Source organism: Pantherophis guttatus, chromosome 6, assembly GCF_059756535.1.
Source record: "Pantherophis guttatus breed Tessera chromosome 6, ASM5975653v1, whole genome shotgun sequence".
NCBI lineage: Eukaryota > Metazoa > Chordata > Lepidosauria > Squamata > Colubridae > Pantherophis > Pantherophis guttatus.
In genome coordinates, this window is record NC_142068.1 from 26,033,503 (window position 1) to 26,057,332 (window position 23,830).

Genomic DNA, 23,830 nt, shown 5'->3' on the forward strand with positions numbered 1-23,830 from the left:
TTTCAGATGTATTTGGAGCTGGAGACTAGTTTTAGGTTGGCAGAGGTTTTAGGTTGAAGAACATTAAAAAATGTTTACAGATTATTTCCCCGCCCCATCCCCACCCCTTTAAATTAAATTTAAAATGACTTTAAATTAAAAAAAAATGGTATCGTCAAGGGATCATTAATGATCTCAGCCTATCTCTTCAATTTTTAAAAAATTGTGCTTAAATTGATAGAACAGAATAGTTATTGATCATCCCTCACATAACAAACCTGACTGTAGTTTATTTTGTAAATCAAGCAGGTTCAATGTCATAGACTGGGTCCTCTCAGCTATAGTGCCTTTCAGAACTGTGGTTCAGTTGTTACAACCTCAAAGTTAATAGGACCTGACATCAAGAGTTGTCTCTTTAAAAGTATTTATTGAAATTTGTCATCAGGAAATAGTTGAATGGTTTCTCTGAACTTGAGGTGTAAAAGAAATTCTCCCTCAAAATTCATGTCCTTAAACAATGGCTACCTGGGTCAGGAGATTCTCCATGCTCTTGTTTCTAGTCCAACAAGATGCAACGCCTAGCTTGAATTAACTTGAAGATTTAGATGAAGGCCTGAAAAAGATGCATGAAACTCTGCCAGATATTATTCATATATTTGCCACAGGGTGGAGCTGCATACAAACCTAGCATTTCTCAAGAAACATTTCATAATATTTCTTGGGCTCTTACTTTCCCTCTCTGGGGCATAGACACCTTCTCTTTGTCATTTTTTTTTAGCACTGACTCATCACCTGAAAGCTGCTGCTTTCAGATGATGATCCCATAAAACACTTTTGCTAAGTACAAAAAGTGAAAGGTGTGAAAATATATAAAAACATTCCTTTCATGAAGCCCCCGTAGTTCCTGAGAGAGTGGGACACACATTGTGTAGTCCTTGTGGGGGGCCCTGCCTCCATTGATAGTGATAGTGTCGATTTATTGCATGCTAATGAAGCACATTCATGAAAATTTTAGCATAAGCCCTAAAATAGGTTTACCATAACTTTAATGAGCAACAAAAGTCCTGAAAACTCTTTAAAAACCAGGAAAACTTTCCTCATGACTGGCCCAACCAATGTGATCCTCATATTACTCCCAAATATTATGTACATTCCTTAGGCTCCAAGAGATCACTCACTCATGGATTTGTAATTGGTTTAGATACAAATTAGCAAATAAATAAAATAGAATATACAATCTCACTCAACGGTTTGTTCTAATAAATGATAACCTGAAATATTACAGTTAATACCAAATGTCTAATACAGTTTTATCACTGCAATAGTGGCGGATATTTGTTTTATTCATTTTTGTTTTAAGTCACTTTCAGATCCTTTATTTTATGAATGAACTGCTGTTTAGCAATAATTACAAAGTTTGTTTTTACACATTGACCCAGGTGTTGATATTCAGCCTGAAAAACTAATTACACATACTCTTATCTCTGTCAACAAAAATTTAGGGTAGATACAACTTTGATTTTAAGAAACTGAAAATGCAACAGGAGTGCTCTGATCCATCAACAGTTGCTCAAGTACTAATTGTACTTATTTTCTGTATGAGATTGGCAATGACATGGCTTTTGAGACCTTGCAGGCCCCTTGGAGTCCAGAACAGAAGATCCATTGAATGGAAAAGTGTTGGACGCCGAGAACAAGTCTTCTTTCTGAGGTGTAATAAATACCCTGGTTGGAAATGACATGACTTTTTTTTTTTAATTTGATTTATATGCCGCCCTTCTCCGGAGACTCAGGGAGGCTTACAATGCGTTAAGCAATAGCCTTCATACTTTTGTATATTTATACAAAGTCAGCTTATTGCCCCCACAAACTGGGTCCTCAATTTACCTACCTTAGAAAGGATGGAAGGCTGAGTCAACCTTGAGCCTGGTGAGATTCGAACTTACAGTAATTGCAGACAGCTGGTGTTAATCACAATGCTATTAGTGTGCTGAGCCGCCAGGCCCTTTTGAGATCTTGCAGGCCCCTTGGAGCCAAGAGAATAAGATCCATCAAATGAAAATGGTTAGGAAAGTTTTGGACACCGAGAACAAGGCAGATATACCCAGATACATTTATTTTGTGATCAATTGCACCAACAAGTGGGGCCACGTGCATGGCTATTGTATCCAGTTAATCAGATTTTCTGCCAATGGAACCAGGCCTCAGCTGGGGTCGGTAAGTGACTGATATCTAACTGTAAAAGTAAAACAGATTCACCCATGTCTTTGGGTTTCAGGAGCTTGAATAAGATAGGCAGGAACTGCCAATTTTATTCTTCAAGAAACTATATAACTTTCTCTCTGCTTTCTTTAGGCTCAATTTTAGGTGATATGATACTGAAAGTGTTTACATGCCTGGATGATGATCTTGAGTGGTATTCATTTGGAAGAATAGTTAAAAGACTTTCCATGGTACAATGCTCCCTTTTGGAGAAATTATTCTCAATCTTGAGAACTCTTCTTGAGTTTGACCTAAGGCAAACCCTACAGATTATTGGAGGTTGTTTCCTTTTTTCTGAAGTGTCCTAAAGAGGCCAAGGAAATCCTGAACCAGATCAGTTTTGAAATGCATAGAAATAAATTTAAATTTATAGAAATAAAATTGAGGGGCTGACTTTTAATAAACATATGCAATATAAATTATAAGTTAAAAACCATTTTAGCTTATTCTATTATGGATATCCTACAACCATATCTGGAGTATACAGATCTGGTTATTGGTGGCCATACATAACTTACAGTCTTATCTCATTTCTGTAATACACTCTACAAGTCTGCTTCAGCAACACTGATGGTTTTGGTGTGTCTTCCAAATCGGCCAAATTCAAGGAATCTGTCAACCCTCCTGGGAAAGCCGAACAGGAAATACAACTAGATGAACTAATGATACTTTATTAGAGGACTACTTTAAAAGAATTTTGCAGGTCTGAAAGTACAAAGTTCCTACCACCATTTTTAATTGCTTGATCCATTGGGGCAGGTCCTTCCTAAGTAACTTTTTCTGACTGTTAAGCCACTTGGAGAATCTCTTCCTTTCTTTCCCCCAAAGTCATTCACATAATCCATTACAGAATCTGAACATGTGATTGTAAATTTGTATTCTTGCACTTCTGGACTTTATACTTTTCAGGACTTACATTTCTTTCTATCCAGCTGAAATCCAGGTCCTGTAATCTCATATGGATGCTTATGCATAACTATATGCTAGCACAAGAATAAACATTTTTTTTTTTTGCTAAAGTATTATTCTACAGATATGTTTGATATGTTTCTTTACATGCTAGGTTCGGAGTTTACTACTTTTTGATTGGCTTGTTATCAGCCTTATACACTATCAATCTTTATATCCTTCTGGACTGATTGCAAGGGGGTTTTTTTGTTTGTTTTTTATGGGGAAGGATAATTTTGTGATTCTTTTCCTGAACAACCAGTACCTGATGGTGGCAGTGATGGAGGAATGATATTGGGCATTTGATGGCTTTATTATGATATAATGTATGGCTCAGCCCTTTCCCCTTTACTATTTAATATTTACATGAAACTACTGAATGAGGTCTTTGACAGCAAATGACTTCATTTGTCATGATGATGTCATTTATCAGCATGGGGTGTGGTTTAATTGATGATACCAGCTCAAATGAACTGGGCAGGAGCTAAAGGGGTGAACTTGACTTGGCCCGAACCTGGTGGTTAGGATCTGGATGGAAAGGAAATGTGTAGACTAATCCTAACAAAATGAAATGGCTTTTAAATCTGAAGACAGTGCATTTATAGTTCTGGAAAATTCACAATATAGGGGTTGTCCCACAGCTCCTATTTGAGCAACAGGTAAAAACTGTGGCAAAAGAGCATTTACATCTTGTGTGCCAGTTCCAACCTGAATGTGCCAGTTCCAGCCTGAATCAAGAGACATTGTGCATGGTAAGTGCATTGTGCACTTATCCCCTTGTCATCTATGGCTATCATCTTAATTCAAGACCATGTACATCTTCAAGACCATGTACAAGCTGAAACTGGTTCAGGATGCAGTTGCCCAGCTATTGAGGAGTGTATCTACTCCTCAATAGCTGAGTGTATTTGCTCATGTAATACCTCTATTCTTGAAACTGTTGGCTTCTTAGTTTCTGGGTGCAATTCAAACTGCTGGTTACCTTTAAATTTTTACATGGCTCAGGATCTAGACATCTTATTCTGAAATGAATGAAATAAAATGATAACGAGAATGTTGCTGGGAATCCTATCCCCAAATAAGTTCAATATGTTGGTATCTCAAGTATTACCATTTCTGAATAGTTCCTTCTCCATTGTCTATGGAGATTCTCAGCCACCTAAGTCATGGTTGTCCCAAATGTGCTTTTTCAAGAGGCAACTGGACTTTCTGGTTTTTCTTTGAAGACGTTTCACGTCTCATCCAAGAAGCTTCTTCAGCTCAGAGCTAAGAAGCTTCTTGGATGATAAGTGAAACATCTTCAAAGAAAAACCAGAAAGTCCAGTTGCCTCTTGAAAAAGCATCTTTGGCTCTCCTCCATTGTTGTATCTCCTCCCAAAATAGCTTAGCCCTATACATACAGACTGCCATATCACTGATGAATTTTTGGGCACTTGTGAAAATATGCTTCTGGAAGAGAACATTTGGGAGATACTAACTTTGGACCTGCCTCTGGGGGAACGATGATCTTGTGGTTTGTTTTTATTTTTTGCTTGTGTTTATGCACTATTCAGAGCTGATTTCAATGGAATGGCATAAAAATGCTAGAAATAGGCAAGCAAATGAACAAATACATGTAATCTTAAAATGGTTTAATCTTAATATGTTTCTGCAAAGTTCTAAAAATTAAAAGAATTATTCAAAACATATTCTATGCCACTCCATTCTTCTACTCTAGGCATATACAATAGTTTTCCCTGTTTCCTCTCTGAAATATTGAAGCTACAGAAACTGTGTAGTTGTTTACAATGAATATCCTGTGGAGTAAACTTATTTCCCACAAGAATCATGCTTGAGAATACAGGGATTCAAATACAGACTTTCATGAATTATGGAAGCAAATCCTGCATTGCATGGATTAGTCTGTTTTGTATTTTTGAATATATGAAATTATAACTTTCTTAAAAGATAATTGCAAAACATTGCTAAGGCACGTTCTCATTTAAAATGAGCCAAATAAAATTATCATTTATTTTTGCCTCTGTCTGAAGAGAGTGGATAATCTATAGCCCAAAGATAGAACACAAATATTTAAGAGGTGGTGAATTCAGTCCATAGCACCTCCCGGAATATCTCAATATGCCTCTTCTTAAAACTCTAGTCAGACTGCTGGTAATTGTTGACTATATGAGGTTCAATATCTAGCAGTTTTGACTCACTATGTTCTAGGAAAAAGACTAGATTTAAACAACTAAAGAAGGTCAACAGAAACAAGAACCTGGCATTGGGCAAAGTGTGAGTGTGGGATTAAAATTTAAAAGCCAAATATAAATATATTTTTATGTTTTCTTGTTCTGGTACATAACCAGGAGACACTGTTCATGAACCTAAAACTGAATATCGGATAGGATTTACTTCTGATTGTATCTATGCTATGAATCAATATTAGTGATTCTTAATCTTCACAATACTCCAACCAACTGAGGGAGAGAAATTGATCCAACCTACCCCGATTTAGTGTCCTCTAAATTGGTAGCCTTAGAAATTGTTAAAATAAGTAAATAAATAGTTTGAAATTCTGGGTTTAGACTGGTTTGAAAGCATGAACTTCTTCTTACTAACTTTTGCCTACTCTTAATTGTTATATGCAAATGCTCACAGTTTAGATATATTCTCATCTTTAAAATTTTTAATATACATCATTTCCTGAAATGGAATCCAGAGTTGAGTCATTTCCTCACTAAAATAAATGGGGAAAATAATGTATAAATGAGAAATAGGCTGAAAATAATTTCTGCATCTCCTTTTTATTCAGCCAACAAATTGCAAACTACTTAGGGGGGAAAGCAGGACCGAAAAGTTTAGTTTTTAATAAATACAATGACTAATATGTTATTAATTTGCAATGGCCTTTACCTTCCAGGGAGTTCAGATATATCAATAAGGAACCAAATGTGACATGACTTGTCATTAAATCCCTAGCAGGGCAATTGATTAGTTAATACCTTTGTTAGTCCAGATCAGATTGGTTGAGCAAAACACTTCACAGCTCTTGAGAATTTGGGGAAATTGAAGCTGAATATCAAATATCTTACTGGATAAAATAATAATGTCATAACCACACCTGTTTCCTATATACATTTGCAATTTATTATTTCTCCAAACTTCAGTCCTCATTATTTTTCTAATAGATACATGTCTCTCAAATACATTCACTAGATATCTTGATCACAGTTTTATTGAAAAATCAATTGGCTTTCAATTTTAGTAACAGACAGGATTGAAATGGTTTCAATGAGATTGCATAATGTCCCATTTCAGAGATGGGGATCAGGATAAACCAGATATCGCTCTGCTTGTCAGGCAGCAAAGACTAGCTCTTTTTAGAAAGCAAAGCATTGTGGCACCTTTATAATACACAGATGAGGTAAAATTGCATTCAAGTCCCATTAAGAATCCAGTCTCTTTTCCCTGCACATATCCCTATACCGGCTATCTTTCCTCTGAGACCTCCACATTTTCTTCCCCCATTAATTAAAATCCCCCCCAAAATTGGAGGTAAATATCTTAGAAAAAGGTTAAATCACGGCAACTGGACCAAAGTTTATGAAAACTGAGATGTTTCATTACTCAATCAGCCAAGTAATTTCCTCAGTCAAAATTTTGGTCAGGCAGAGAGTCAGAGAGTCATTGAAATGACCCAACTCTTGTCCTACAGAAGCAGGGGGGGTTCTCCCCAAAATGAAACTTTTAAAGAAACATTTGGCCTGAATGATTAAGACTTCATTTACATAAAGGTAAAGATTCCCCTTGCACATTTCCCAACTCTAAGGGATGGTGTTCATCTCCATTTCAAAGCCAAAGAGCCAGCCCTGACCGAAGATGTCTCTGTGGTCATGTGGCCAGCATGACTAAATGCCAAAGGCACACGGAATGCTGTTACCTTCCCACCAAAGGTGGTCCCTATTTTTCTACTTGCATTTTTTACTGTGCTTTCAAACTGCTAGGTTGGCAGAACCTGGGACAAGTAATGGGAGCTCATCCTGTTATGCGGCACTAGGGATTCGAACTGCTGAACTGCCGAACTTTCTGTCGACAAGCTCAGCGTCTTAGCCACTGAATGACAGCGTCTCCTACTTCATTTACATATTGGAGGTAAATAGTCTCCTGATCAATATCTTCAAAATAGTTGCTTCATTTCATTCAAACAAGATAAATCTTGAAACTTTGGGACAGAAAGTGGGAGGGAAGTCCATAAGATAACGGTCTTAAGGATAGACTTTCTGCTACCCATATTTTCTGACCTATAAAAATAAATTTATTAAAACAGTATCTCTGTTTGCTTACACAGAGATAGAAAGCAACAATGAATAACAATTCTAGTAAATTGTAAGGGCGGGTAAATGTTTGTTTGTTTGTTTGTTTGTTTGTTTGTTTGTTTGTTTGTTTATTTGTCAAGCATGTATGAGATAACAGGTATAAGTATAAACATGGACATGAGCACAAATAAATGGTAACAGTGGGACAGGGACGGTAGGCATGCTGGAGCACTTATACATGCCCCCATTCAGACCTCTTAGGAATGGGGTGAGGTCCACGGTAGACAGTTTAAGGTTAAAACTATGGGGGTTTGAGGCAGTGGTGGGATTCAAAAACTTTTACTACTGGTTCTGTGGGCGTAGCTTGGTGGGCATGGCATGGCTTGGTGGGAGTGGCTTGGTGGGCGTGGCAGGGGAAGGATACTGTAAAATCTCCATTCCCACCCCACTCCAGGGGAAGGATACTGTAAAATCTCCATTCCCTCCTGATCAACTGGGACTCAGAAGGCAGAATGGGGGCAGTCAGTCAGAGGTGGTATTTACTGGTTCTCCGAACTACTCAAAATTTCTGCTATCGGTTCTCCAGAACTGGTCAGAACCTGTTGAATACCACCTCTGGTTTGAGGATGTAACAACGGAGTTGAGTAGAGCATTCCAGGCATTGACCACTCTGTTGCTGAAGTCGTATTTTCTACAATCGAGTTTAGAGCTGTTTACCTTGAGTTTGTATTGATTATTTGCCCATGTATTAGTGTGGTCGAAGCTGGAGTAGTTGTTGACAGGTAGGACGTTGTAGCAGACAATTTTGTGTACTCTACTTAGGTCAGACCATAGGTGGCATAGTTCCAGGTTGTCCAAGCCCAAAATTTCAAGCCTGGTGACATAAGGTATTCTATTGTGAGTAGAGTAGTGGAGTACTCTTCTCATGAAATACTTCTGGACTCGCTCAATTGTATTAATGTCTGATATACAGTGTGGATTCCAGGCAGACGAGCTTTATTCGAGAATTGGTTACAAAAGTTGTTACAAAAGGAGAAGGATTTGAAAGTGAGGGAAGAGTTCAATCCTGCTAATCTTTCAGCTCATCTGGTCATGTGCCGCATGTTTTTTTAAAAAAGTCATTGATAATTAATTTTTGAACTTACTGTACATGTATAGGGCCTGAATTTTCATCACTCCAAGTTTACGTAAACCAACTGCAATTTGCTTAAAATATAATAAGTAAATCATGGATTTTTCAAACCACCAATCAGCGCTATATCTGAACGGGTCAAAACATGTGATTTTATTTCACGAATTTGAAACTGTATTTTACTTCAGCATCACTATGTTTTTATCTGATGTATGTAATTTATTATACATTCCTGCCACAATTTTCCAGGTATAGGCTTTTTCTGGCTTAGGGATTGGAGCCAACATAAGAGGCTTAACCTCTCGCCCAACATATACTCAAGCGGTTATGAAAACAATTCTTGCCTGCCCAGTCCTCTGTATCAGAAGGCAGCTTCAAGCATTGTTGTAAGTTAAAGTCTGCTTAATTTTCATCCTGGTCCTAAAATATCCTTTCATTATGTCCTTTAAAACTGTACATTTCAAGTCTAGTTTTGCTGCCTTTAGAAAAAAAATTTTTTTTAGCTTTCATCTAATAGTTTCTTGTACAAACTTCTGCAGGGGCAATTGTTGCCATGCCCTTGTCCAAAACAACAAGGACTGGAAAGGAACCAATTTGCAAAGGTCAACGTGTCTTGTTAGGTTAGGAATGCATTGGTCATGATGGAAATTATTTCCAGTAGATCAGGCATTTGTGATATATAATTAGCAGAAGTACAAGACATAGGATTGATCAGGCAACAGTTTTCCGGCAAAAAAAAAAGTGCTTCCACCAGTAAATTTTTAAATCACTATTTCTGTTTAGGAAAAGGAACAGGACCATGTACCATTATATAATGACCCAGTGATTTATTCTCACCAGCATCAAATTCAATCTGCTTCATCATAGTCTCTTGACATATTATAAGACACCAGGTGGCATCAGATGGATGTTTAGTAGGAGAAAGCTGATGTCACATAAGGAAAAATTTTGTACATCTCCTGAATGAAATCAGCCTCAACTATTATTTAATCTGTTTCATGCCATTTTCATGAAGACATTCATTTCCATTTGCTTTTTAATCTTTTTTTCCCGAGGAATAGTCATTTGCAGCGGGGAAAAAAATTGCATTTTTGAGCCTTCTCATTCCACATGACAAGAATGAAATTGCCTTCAAATTATTTTTAAAAGGAGAAAAAAAAATCAGTGAAATTCTCATGGGGTGAGGAGTATGATTCTTCACTTTACCTTCAATAGGAATAGAGCCTTGGTGGTGCAGCAGGCTAAAGAACTGTTAAGTAACACCAGCTGCCTGCAATTACTGCAAGTTCAAATCTCACCAGGCTCAAAGTTGACTCAGCCTTCCATTCTTTTGAGGTAGGTAAAATGAAGACCCGGTTTGTGGGGACAATAAGCTGACTTTGTATAAAAAAGAACACCGCTTGGGGGGGGGGCGCAAAAGCCCTACTAAGCAGGTATATACAAAAGTATGAAGGCTATTGCTTAACGCATTGTAAGCCACCCTGAGTCTCTGGAAAAGGGCAGCATATAAATTGAACCAATAAATAAATAAATAAATAAATAACTTTGGCTATGCATCGATTTCCCCCATTTCTAAATCTGAATTAAATCTCAAAGCAGATAGCTTTAGGGAATTTCTCCCAGGAATAACTCAAAAGGTGGTGTGCCAGGGAGCAAGGGCAAGGTGATAAGAGATGGCGTCCCAAAGAACAGCTTCTTTGAAGCAGTAAAGAAGGTCAAAACTACTACCAGAAGAAATCAGGAAGAAAATGAGAATGCAGTGGAAAAACCAATTCTCCTTCCTCAAGATAGAAAGGAAACTCTTGGGAAATCATAGGCTTTCAGCAAAAGAAAAAGCTCAGACTCAAATAAAATTCTCATCCCTAGGCTTCAACTATTTTCTTTAAGTCAGCAAATCTCAGCAAAGCAAAAATTCATACACTGGTAGTCCTCCGTTTACAACAATTCATTTAGTGACCATTTAAAGTTACAAGGGCACTGAAAAAAGTGATTTATGACCATTTTTAACACAATCATTGCAGCATTCCCATGGTCACAAGATCAAAATTCAGATGCTTGGCAATCGGTTCGTATGACAGTTGCAGTGTCCTGGGGTCATGTGATGACCTTTTGCGACTTTGCAACTGGCTTCTCTGTTGCAAAGTCAATGGAGAAGCCAGATTCACTTAATAATCTTGTTACTACCTTAACAACTGCAGTGATTCACTTAACAACTGTGGCAACGAAAGTCATAAAATGAGGCAAAACTCACTTAACAAATGTCTCGCTTAACAACAGACATTTTGGGCTCAACTGATACCTGCTTGCTATGATTAAAGATTAGGAAGAGCTGGTCTGAAAAAAAGATGGTAGCTTGAATACATTACCACAAGAAAGATATAGGATTAAAGTTTAAAATAATTTCCTCATGTGGGACTTCCAAACTATACTCAAACCAAAAAGTCAGATATAATATCTGCAACTATACACACCTAATTCTAGCATGTCAGTCAAGCTCTATGTGGAAATATTGGCTTCCTGAAAATTGCCAGTGATGTAACTGAGACCATTAATAGGCCAACACACCACTGATTTGTATTTTTAATGGTTTGTTCCATATTCGGAACAGGCATAATGAATTTAAAGAGCAACTTCCTCAACACAATGAAGACCCAGTTTGTGTGGGCAATAAGCTGACTTTGTATAAAATAGAACACTGCTTAGGGGGAGCCAAAAAGCCCTACTAAGCAGGTATATACAAAAAAGTATGAAGGCTATTGATTAATGCATTGTAAGCCACCCTGAGTCTCCAGAGAAGGGCGGCATATAAATCAAACTAATAAATAAATAAATAAATAAACACTATCTTTTCTGACTCTTGAATAAAGTTACGTGAAATGCTGGCAATCCAAAGAGAAACAGGTGCAGGGCATTCCAAATATTGCTCTATTTAAAGCCGCCTGAAAGCGCAGAGTTACAACAACAGCCTCAGAGGATTATATCAAGTCTGTTTAAACTCACAAGAGAACAATGGCCAGAACAGGTATTATACAAACTGAGATATTTTTGAAATGTTATTCATGTAACTATATAGTACAAATAGCTATGCACTTAGTCTGGGAGTTTCTGTTGGTTTCATTCATCAAATATGGGTTTTTAATCTGTCTGCTTCAAACTTAAGATGTTTCCCTTATACAGTGGATGATATTATCACTCTTACCTTTACTCTTACTTTAATGGTTTTGTAATTTTATGGGCATTTGGGGGAAGGTGTTTAAAGGTGAGATCTCTGATACTTTCAAGAAAAATACTTCAAGCTTGAACATAGCAGTTACTTGCTGTACAATGATTGCTAATTATTAAATTAACATTGCATTTCAAACCATAACTAGATTATTGAAACAAGGTAAGATTTTAAAATAAAGCTCAGGACGCCCAATGCATAGATTTTTCAGAATCAAATAAATGTTATTTACTTGTGACAATTTTGTTTAGTGTTTAATAATAGCAATAGCTTTCCCATTGTCAACAGCGAAGAAGTCAATTTGAGGGTTATCTCTGTGAGTATTAGCAAATTGTTTTTACACACTTCCCCCATTATAGCAAAAATACATTTCATTTGTATGAGCATTGGGGGAAATATTTGTAATATTTGATTTCTAAATATAAAAATATTCAAATGTGCTAAAATGAGAAAACCCCTGAAAGTAGATGGCAACACAATTATTTCGCTTCAGAAATGTAGAGGGTTTTTTGTTTATTTGGGTTTGTTTGTGCAGTGGAGAGCTCTCTCTAGACTTAAAGGTACTTGTTTACAGCATATGTAGTTCTAAGCAGAATGAGGGGAAGAAGAAAATTCAGACAATCATACAACACTATCCAAATTTTGGAGCCATTTTTAATTATTTTTTCCCTAGAGTTGAAAATGATTCATTTTGTGCACAGAAAAAAAGGCATGTATCTTGGCTTCTGTTTCAAACAGCAAAAGAACTTGGGCCAACCCAGAATCAAATGCAGACATTTCACCAAATTTGAAAAAAATGGCGGATGAATGTCATTTGGGCTGCAGAAAAGCTTCTGTGGACATGAATCATGAGATCCAAATACATTCGTACCAGTGGTAATAACTTGTTGCATTACTGAAAGCATTTGTGAAGGAGAATGGCAAAAAGATGCTGCTGTTGATGTTTATCTATTTTCATTTATTTCATTACATAAATTGTTTGTGGTTTGTAACTAATTAACATTACTGACAAGATCTATATTACTCCCCTGTTTAATTAAAGAAGAAATAGCCTCAGTGTTTGAAAATACTGGTGGTCACTATTAACTTTAATTCAGACTGCTATAATCATTATGAATTGTATTATGACTGACTGAATTATGGATATTTTAAAAGAAAAAAAGAAAATACTATATATGAAACTGTAATTATGAAAAATCCATATATGATGTAAAATAACTGTCTTAATGTGAAGACATTTTTGCTCCTCCCTCCCTTCCTTTTTTCCTTTGGTGGAAAATCTTATTTTGGTCGGTAAATATATAACCATATCATCCAGCAATGGAATTTGGATTGTTAAGATAATTTTTTTGCACTTTTAGGCAAAACCATTAATATTAATATCATCCATTAATATTAAAGTTGTAAATCAGATTGTGCAAGACTGAATCAAATGCCAAAAATGCCTTCAAAAGTTTTGGAAAAATAAAGGTGTTTTTTTTCCTCTATAATTCTGATGCATTTTCAAGGAGCTATTTTTTGGGGGGATGATTGCTCTCAATGGAATTTTTCTACCATGATGTTTTGATTTTGCCAAACACCTTGATGGCAATTTCTGGATGGCAGGGTTTTTTTTTTTCCCCAAGTTTAGAATTATAAAATACATATGAGGATATTTTCAGCATCAGATGGAACTGAGTCTGCAGAGAGAAACTGTAATGTTTGTGGACATGCTATGCATGTGCGTAAATAGGTATGTTAAAGTTATACTGAAAATTCAACAGATCAAACAATATTATCATAAACTTGAATCCCAAGAACTAGGAATGGAAGAAGGAGCTGCAATAGAACTGTTCAGTGAAAAACATAATGCAATATATGTTCTTCAACAGTAAAAAAAAAAAAAGATGGATAAAGTAACTAAGTTATAGCATTTAAGTTTTAGAGAAAAACCTTAGGCAACTCTTAATCAGAAAAACAATATCTATGTCCAGACCAGCTTGTTTGTGAAATACAGTCCTTTTATGAGTAGAAAATATTCTGTACTAGCAGAGCACCTTGAAATCCAAGTCAAAAGCATTTATTTGTTTTCTGTTGTTTCCATGGGGCAATATCCAATACAAGGGTCAGAATACACTGAACAATTCATTGTCAGAGTAGATTGTACCTTGCTGAAACTCCTACATTGAATTTTGTGGCTAGCATAAAGGTAAAAGGTAAAGGTCCCCCTCGCACATATGTGCTAGTCATTCCCGATTCTAGGGGGCGGTGCTCATCTCCATTTCAAAGCTGAAGAGCCAGCGCTGTCCGAAGACGTCTCCATGGTCATGTGGCCGGCATGACTAAATGCCAAAGGCGCACGGAACGCTGTTATCTTCCCACCAAAGGTGGTCCCTATTTTTCTACTTGCATTTTTTACGTGCTTTCGAACTGCTAGGTTGGCATAAGCTGGGACAAGTAATGGGAATTCACCCCGTTACACGGCACTAGGGATTCAAACCACTGAACTGCTGACATTTCGATTGACAAGCTCATGGACAGTATATTTCACTCTAAAAAAAGATGAGACAGATGGAGCCGTGCAATCTTTTTACAAGAAGTTTCAAGACAGAAATGAATGGGATCAGTTTTAAGAGAGAGAGAGACAGATACAAGCATACATTAAAGAATGCACTGGCAGAAAAACAGATGTTAGAAATGGAAAAGTTAAGAAATATAAATTCTGGTTAACTGTTTGCTCTGGCCCTGCATGGATAATCTGAAGATCACATGGAAAGTAAACAAACGATTCGCTGAGATCTTATACCTGCTGGACTCCCTTGAAACTGGACAGAAATGAACCCATCCTAAGAAATCCTTTTTGGACTTCAACATCTTCCTCTGCTTTGTTCATTGGTTGGTTTGATGTGGGGTCTGGAGCATAAGATTATTTACCATGGCTGCTGATTGGTGCATCCCTCTCCCAAAATAAAATGGACAGAACAGGTGAACATTGCACTGAGCTGGCACAAGCCAGAAAACAACATTTTTGATACATAGCAATAAAAAAGGGTAGAGGTTACCTTTTGTGGGGGGGGCTGCTATGAATAAAGGATTTGTGCTAGTGCCGAAATCTGGGTCACTACTAGGTAGCAAAGGGAATCTTCTTTATTTCATTTTCTTTCTACTGGGAATCTAGATTTTGGCACCATGGGTATAGTGACCTCCACCAAGGACTTATGCAGATCTATACTCAAAAGGCAAGTTTGAATAAATTGTAGTGAACCAGTTTTAATTTCGCCTTGGATTTTATTAGGTAAATGGTATATCACAATGTTTCTGATACTGAAGTAGAGATAGCAGTCAGGAAAATCATTCAGCAGTCCATCATGGTTATTAATATAGCATGCTTTTCCTGACTACTGGAAATTCACACTGTTATGCTTAACTCATGTTGAGAGATTATTTTCTGAGGGCTACACACTTGGTTAAATAGAATGTAGGACAATGGCTTCAAAAATAGCACTTGGGTTTGTTTTGTTTGTTTTTGAAAGTGGCACTGTAGAATACTTAAGTTTTGTTCTTTAGAGAGTCTCCCCATTGGCATTTTGAATAAGCTTCTGTTCCCGCAGCATCAATTAAGCTGGTTTATTTCCAGTCTGCTACAACATGGCTGAAACTATTTCAAAACTGTTTTTTGTTTGATTTTTTTTGGCAGGTGATGGGATGCAATATGACTCACTTCAGGGGTGGGTTCTACTTACCTTTAATACTGGTTCGCAACGGGGCCAAGTGCGTGTGCTTGCTTCGCCCTCTCTCGCTTCTGTGCATGCGCAGAAGCTTCCTGATGACATTGGGGTCAGTGGGCGGAGCCTCTTGCTGATTTTACTACCGGTTCTATAGAATCGGTCCGAACCTGGGGCAACCCACCACTGACTCACTTCCTATTTGCTGAAGGAAATTCTTGTTTCATACATTTTGGGGGATTCCAAACCTCACATCCTGGGAGATAAATTCTGACTTCATGGTTTTGCAGGTCTTCTTCATCCATTCCCAAGTGAAAAAGTTAGTGTGAAACTAGCCAGAATTTAATCATTCCTCCCTTTCATCATCAGAGAGGAATCTTGGTGTAGAGTGCTAGACTTCTGAGGTTTCATTCTTGGTCTGACTGACTCACTCCTTTGTGTGGTATGATGGTGAGAAGCTTTGTGATCTGCAGCAGTTCGGGGTAGAGAAGAGATTTTTCTCAACAGGTCAATTCAGCAGTAATGGGGACCATCACCAAATACCCCATAAATGTGCTGAGGGTTTGGGAAATGAAAACAATTATCAAAATTACAGTAAACTTCAGTGAAGTTTCATCATACATTTCATTGCTTTGTCGTAATTACAAAATGGTGTAGACATCTATGTAATCTAGTCCAAAGATTTATCAGGTGGGACAATAAGATAGAATAGCAACATTAGTGGCAACATTTGGACTGTAGGCAGAGCCTGACATGATGAAGCCCATGTTCATTTTAGTTGAATACATTTGCTTCTTGTAGAAGCTTTTTCTTTGCAACTAGGAAGCTGAGATAGAACCTTCTCCCTTTGTGGGTCCTCTATAGCCGGCTACTTGGAGGCAGTGGTGAAATTTAGCAGGTTCTGACAGGTTCTGGAGAACTGGTAGCGGAAATTTTGAGTAGTTCGGAGAACCGGAAATACCACCACTGGCTGGCCCCAGAGTGGGGAGGGAATGGGGATTTTGCAGTATCCTTCTCCTGCCATGCCCACCAAGCCACGCCCACCACGCCCACCATGCCACACCACGCCACACCCACCAAGCCACACCCACAGAACCGGTAGTAAAAAAAATTGAATTCCATCACTGCTTGGAGGTATGCTGCCCCCAATACTATTGTATTACTGAGCCTTCAGAATAATGCTCTTGATAAGTGTTTTTCAACCATGGCAACTTTGTGTCCCAACCTGTTATGTTTCTTAATACAATACAAAAACAGAATATTGATTCAGACACAAAGACAGAAGAAAGAAAGAAAGAAAGAAAGAAAGAAAGAAAGAAAGAAAGAAAGAAAGAAAGAAAGAAAGGCTAATTTTGGAAGGGCTTCCCTAGATGTTCATTTTGGCAAGTAGCAGTCACGTTTCCTCAAATTGTGTCAGCTATTTGCTTGCTTGCTTGCTTGCTTGTAATAATTCCCCTGGAATCATTTTTCCCAGCCAGTTGTTGTCTGACTCCTGATATAGGGAAGCTCTGCAGGACATCTCTGACCTTTTGACATTATCTGACTTCCACTAAATTGATTTTTTTGTTAAAAAAGCATGTTGATGGCTTTGTTCTTTTTATAGCTCTTTCTTATTCTATTAACTAATATTAAGGTATTTGTATAAATGAATGCCATAATGATGGGTAGGTTGTCTAGTTTAGCTGGCTTCTGTATACTTAGCTCAGAGACTCTACATACTTCCAGACATACATGAATCACTGAGCTGAGGTGGCGCAGTGGTTAGAGTGCAATACTGCAACTACTTCAGCTGACTGCTAGTTCAGCAGATCAGCGGATCAAATCTCACCAGCTCAAGGCTGACTCAGCCTTCCATTCTTCCGAAGTGGGTAAAATGAGCACCCAGATTGTTAGGGGGCAATATGCTATTTAGTATACTGTCTTTGGTGTAAACCGCCCAGAGTCCTTGGAGAGTGGGCGGCATAGAAATATGACTAATAAATAAACAAACAAATAAATAAATATTATTAAAGCCAAATTATATTATTTATTTCTGCAAGAATTTACTTTGTGCATCTAGTAAGAATATTAAAAATAAGAATAAATGGCAATAATTCAATTTATTCCATGGGAGAACCTAAGATTTCCTACGGCCTGGGTATGGGAGATCATATGGCCGTGGCCAGGTATCAGGTCCGCCTGATTCGCCAGTTGCGTCCCTTTCTGGATCGGGACTCCTTACGCATGGTCACTCAGGCACTCGTCATCTCCCACCTGGACTACTGTAATGCTCTCTACATGGGGCTCCCCTTGAGGAGCACCCGGAGGCTCCAACTGGTACAGAATGTGGCTGCGCGGGGGATTATGGGAGCGATGGAATGCTCCCATATGACACCCCTCCTGCATGAGCTGCACTGGCTCCCAGTAGTCTTCCGGGTGCGCTTCAAGGTGTTGGTTGCCACCTTTAAAGCGCTCCATGGCTTAGGGCCTGGGTACTTATGGGACCGCCTTCTGCACCGATAGCCTCCCACTGGCCAGTATGCTCCCACAGAGAGGGACTCCTCAGGGTGCCGTCGGCCAGACAATGTTGGCTGGTGACCCACAGGGGGAGGGCCTTCTCTGTGGCAGCACCTGTCCTCTGGAACGACCTGCCCCCGGAGATACATAGGATCCCAGATCTCCATGCTTTTCGCCGTGCTCTTAAACCTTTTTTATTTCATCAAGCCGGGCTGCCTTAACCCCCCCCCTTAGATATTTTTAATTGTTAATTGATTTTAGTTGGGGTGTTTTAAATTTATTGGGCCAAAATTTGTTTAATTCTTTTTTTAAAAAATTAAATTTTGTATGTGATGTTTTTATTCTTGGCTTTCACCGCCCTGAATCCAGTGGGAGAAGGGCGGTATAAAAAAAATCTAATAAAATAAAAAATTAAATTAAATTAAAAAAATGTTCCTAAAAACATCCCTGAGTTTCATTAGATTATAAATTCACTGTAACAGTAGGACAGAACTTAAATGTGCAGGAGGATTGCTGTTAAAAGCTTGCTTCTTTATTTAATGATATTTCTAGGTCAACCTTCTCCCAACAGATTCTGGGCAGCAAATAATAAAACAGCAACGATTCAATTAAAACAAGCAACAAATGCAATAAAATTCCTTTTCAAAAACAAAAAACATCATGCTGAACCTAGTGAGCTGGAGCCAAAGGCATGATTAAATTAAGCAAATTTAACATGTTTGCAAAAAGCCAGTAGCGTTGAAACCACATATACTTAGGGAATTCCATAAACTGGAGGCTACTGCTGAGAAGGCCTTATACTTGTCTATACTTCACTTACTACAGTAAGTGAGGGGGAGGAAATCTTAGCAAGTCCTCTTGCGAAGTTTGACTCATGGTAGTGATGTACAATTGGTTGATGTCAAGGTATTGTTTACATCTTATCTTAAATCAATGGATGACCATCCTTCCTGAAGATATTAAATAGTACAGGGGCGCCTTAAGAAAACCCACATTGGAGCAATTGGGATACTGAGCATTTTTCCTCTAGCACCACTGACTGGCAGAGCCTCCTGCCATCGCCGCTACCGGTTCGCTCGAACTGGGGGAGGAATGGGGGATACTATTTTCCTATCTAAATGATGATAGGAAAATAGTATCCCCCATTCCTCTCAGATAAGCTGGGTATCAGCGCTCCCACATGCGTGAAAGCCAGCAGGGCCGCACATTCCTCGTGGAATGGTTTCGTGTGCCATTTCCGGCAAGCAGGCCAGTACGCAGTGACATAAAAGGTTAGCCATCAGTAATATAGCCTATAGGCTAATCAATATACACACCAGTGGTGGGTTGCTCCAGGTTCTCCCTGGTTCGAGTGAACCAGTAGCGGCGATGGCAGAAGGCTCTGCCCACCCGCCCCAGATGTCATCAAAAACACTCTGTGCATGCACAGAAGTGCCGCACACTCGGAAAGCAAGCGTATGCCCCCAAGCGCTACCGATAGTGAACCAGTAGCACTGGGATTTGAAACCCACTACTGATATATATATATATACACACACACAAGAATCTCTGGAGTTGATTTACATTTCTTTAGGTGTGTATTGGTATGATTTGTGTAACTCTTTTTTGACTAGGGAGCATTCAAGGCAACGTATAAGAAAAATGAAACAGATAACATTTGCATTTAAATTAAATTACAATGAATTTAATTTTTAATGGCTACACCCCCATTTTAGAGTCTGTCTTCTGTCTTAGCCTGATTTATACAGCTGAAACAAAATGATTGCACTCAAGACTCATATTACAATATGTGTGTGGTTCATTATTTCACATCCAGTACATTTTAATGGTGCATTCTCTCATGCCCCACTCAGAATTTATATCAGGCTACAGTATTTGGTATTAATCCACTAACCTAGTTTCTCTCTCTCTCTCTCTCTCTCTCTCTCTCTCTCTCTCTCTCTCTCTCTCTCTCTCTTTCTCTCTCTTTCTCTCTCTCTCCCTCCCTCCCTCCCTCTTTCACACACACACACACACACACACACACAAATCCTAGAGTCTGCACATTCTAGATTATAAATTCAAAACTGACTCAGTGCCTCTTTACCATTAACACAAACAAAGTATCTATTACTGTAAGTGTAGTAAATGAGCTAGCTTACTTTATTCTTAATTAGGATGTCATGGGCAGATGGCTTCTTTAGTTTAAAACCATGCCAAGGAATTGCCCTAAGCAATTGTGGTTTCTTAAAAATAAAAGAGCTTATCATACAAACATATCTGGTCGTATATTTTATACAAACACATCTGATCGTATATTTTTTAAAATGTTGAGAAATTATCATTTTCAGTTTCAATTTCAGCACTAATGATGTTTGAATGATGGATAATGCACTCTTCTTTTCCACTTCTTTTAATGCAGCTATAATTATGTAATGGAATGTGGAAAAAAAACTTTGGGAGAATAGGCAAAATGTCACTGCCAAGGGAATGGTCAGGTCAGATGAGATACAGTAGTGGTCCACAACCTTTGCAGCTTGGTGGCCTGGCTGGGGGGGAGGAGGGAACTGGGGTGCGTGAGTAGCAGGCCGGCACGCATATGCACACTCAGTTCAACATGCACAAATTGAGGTATGCATGTGTGTGCACGCGCACAGGCCCACTGCTTGTGCAAGTTGAGTTATGCACATGTGTGCCTGCCTGCCACTCGTGTGACCCGGTTGTGAATAGGCCATGGCCTGGTAGTGGGCCCTGGCCCAGGGATTGGGGGCCCCTGGGTTACAGCACAGCCCACAGCAAGATAATGAGTGAAAATGCTCAGGAGAGTTCCCTTCTTAGTTTTACAAGCATTAAAGGAGACGGGGTGGGGAAGAATTCTACTTTCAGACTTGCAAATTTCTGTCAATCTAGCATTACAATAAAATAGCTAATCTGGTTTTGATTCTATCTGTCTTACCCTTAAAGGCTGTCATTGATCTTGTATACTTCTTATAGATGACCTTCAAGACATTGATCCAGAATGTAGTTGCCAAGAAAGTGATGAGCATCTCTCAGTGTGCCAATATGATTCCATTGCTCTCTGACCTAAACTGACTACTAATTGGTCTCAGGTGCATTTCAAAGTGCTGGTTATATGGATGGCCTTGACAAAGATATGCAAGATTACATAATGTAAAACATTTTTAAAGTCCTGAACATCCAGATGACATGTAAAAGTGGCTCAAATGGAACACCTCCCTAATTTACTCAATGGCAAGAAGGAAGAAGGGGTATAAAACAATCCAATTTCTTCTTCTGTTACTATAATCAATCTCCGTAAATTTAATTTTAGCCTTCCTGTGTTGATTTTTTGTTCTAGTCTACCTCGTGGGACCAGATATAAACTTTATAGTTTATCACCTGTAAAACTATTCATTATATATGACTCAGTTATTTGATGGACCGCTTGTGTCCAGTTGTTTCTATGTATCCAGTGAGATCAGACAGAGTATTTGAGTCCTATCACTTAAGCAATGTCATCTAGAAGGACCTAGGAGGATATGTTCTCTGGCATGATATCTGCCCTCAATGCACAAATAGAATATCATTTTGAACATCTGATTTAATATATTTAAACCGCAGTTTCTAAAATGTTACTATGTGTAACATTTGCAAAGAATATATCATATGCATTATTCAGTAAAGAATGCATCCCAAATATTCATCTTAATGAGCTACAAATTTTGCTTATAGTCAATCATATTTTTTTAAAAAATATTTTCCCATCATGTAAATAAAATCTTCATTCTTTCTCTTTAGAGCCAGAGCCATTGCCGTATTCCAGGTATGTTGTACCTGTTCTTCTCATGATTGGCTGGATTGCAGGCTGTGCATTAATGGTTTATTATGTCTTCTCTTAAAAAAAGGTTAGTGGTGATAACATTACATCTAGAATAGTAAATATCACGAACTGCATGTTTCATTACTAGAATTTATTAACTACTTTTTTTGTTATATAGGAAAGAAGACTTTGCAAACCAGTCTGAAGCCTAATGAAGACGGTCTGTTTCCTAGTTTAAGAAAATACTATTTTGATAATCTTAACAATGAAAACATAATACAATTTATATATTTTGTCTTCCAGATCTTTAATAGAAAACAAATAAACAAATCAGTTTTGTACATATATGTAACTTTTAATGAAAATTGCATTAGACATTTAGTAATAGAACAATACTGGTGGATAGCCTGGCACTATTTTATATTGTGATATTTATAGAAAGAAGCATTGTTATTTGTCCTATGCTGAGCGGCAATGTAGAAATTCATATATTTTGTTGCTTGTAGTTAGAAAACAGTTAATTAAATTGCTTCATAGCTGTCATTGTTGCCTTGTGTTTCCTCTACATTATATAGTTCTATAATAATATTTTAATATGATTTGGGGACTTTTAATTTTGTTTTATAAGAAGCATATTTTTTTAAAAAAATGGTAATAACTTGACTTTCATGAAATGAAAGATAAAATTTGAGGTTATATTTCATTGGTCTCAATTATTTTTAAGAATAATCAGAATCATAAATGTTTCACAAATTGGGCTAATCCTTATAGCTGTGGCTCTTCTACTTTATTTCTAAGACCTTGACTAGAAAATCTTAAAAATTATCACACTTGTGTAAATCTAAATGCATACATAGCCTTATAACAAATGTGTATATATAGCCCTAACTTTATTGTAAAGTTATGGTAACAGAATCTTATAAAGTCTGAAAGTATATCTCTTCCCCCGTCGCCTTTACAGGCCAATAAACTAGAGAGAATCTCTTCTGGGTTGTTTACCATGCCCTCATTCTTTCTGTGGACTCAGCTGCAGCTTGCCTGACCATTATGTATTCTGCAGCTTTATGACCTGTCTCCCAAGGCTATTCTCACATACCGTTACAGATATACTATAATGTCCTATCTAAAATGTAAGATTATGTTTGAAAGTGTGACCAGGTATGGGCTTCAAAAATTTTAGTAAGGGGTTCTCTGTCCGGTTGCTGGGTGGGTGTGGCCATGGTGGGCATAGCCTAGTCGGCCTCCTGCACTGTTAGGATATGGTTTGAGCCTAACTATGTTGTCCAGGCAATATATGTGTACTGTAACTTTAATCTGTAAATGTATTATGTGACTTTAATGCTGAGTCATGCTGTAATTAGGTAATGACTGGTTGTGAGAGTATTTAAGCAAGGTATTGTAACGTGTTCAGTTGCTGCTATAATATGCTGCTGTTGATGATGAAGCTGATATGATATGCTACCAGAGTATGATATGCTATCGTTTGATGGATCTGCAACCATCATGGTTTGTGAACCAGAGTGAGTTTGTTATTCTAACCAACTAATGTTTGTTGGGTAAGAAGATTCTGTAACTACTGGACTGATTTAACTGGCAAAGACTTGGAATTTGTTTAAAGACTATGAGACTGTTTTTCTACTATAAAGTAAGCTTTTGATAAACCAGTTTGCATAACTCTTATTCATTGCTCTCAGCAACATTTCTTTGTGCATTTACTCTGCTGGTTGGTAACACAACAACAATATCCTTAACATTGGTTATGGGCCCAGAGCCAACCAGAACTAACTAGGATTGTTAAAAGCTAAACTGAGAGTTAATGTGAATAGAACAAACTGTGTTTGTGATAAACAATCCAAGTGAAGATGGCACTAGAACAAGCAGCAAATTTTTCCATGATAACCCGTCTGGATGGAACAAACTATGTATCCTGGTCTGCAAAATGTACTCTACTTCTGCGTAGAGAAGGACTGTGGGACATAGTTAATAATC

At 37.8% G+C, this 23,830-nt stretch overlaps 1 protein-coding gene across 1 annotated transcript; it reads left to right on the plus strand.

Moving 5' to 3' along the window:
- Nucleotides 1–11,556: 11,556 nt before the first annotated feature.
- Nucleotides 11,557–22,384, plus strand: STRIT1 (small transmembrane regulator of ion transport 1). Its single transcript, XM_034440304.2, has 3 exons — nucleotides 11,557–11,641; nucleotides 21,820–21,926; nucleotides 22,020–22,384. Exons 1-2 carry the CDS (start codon nucleotides 11,629–11,631, stop codon nucleotides 21,918–21,920), a joined length of 114 nt encoding a protein of 37 aa, XP_034296195.1. The 5' UTR covers nucleotides 11,557–11,628; the 3' UTR covers nucleotides 21,921–21,926; nucleotides 22,020–22,384.
- The last annotated feature ends 1,446 nt before the right edge of the window (nucleotides 22,385–23,830 follow it).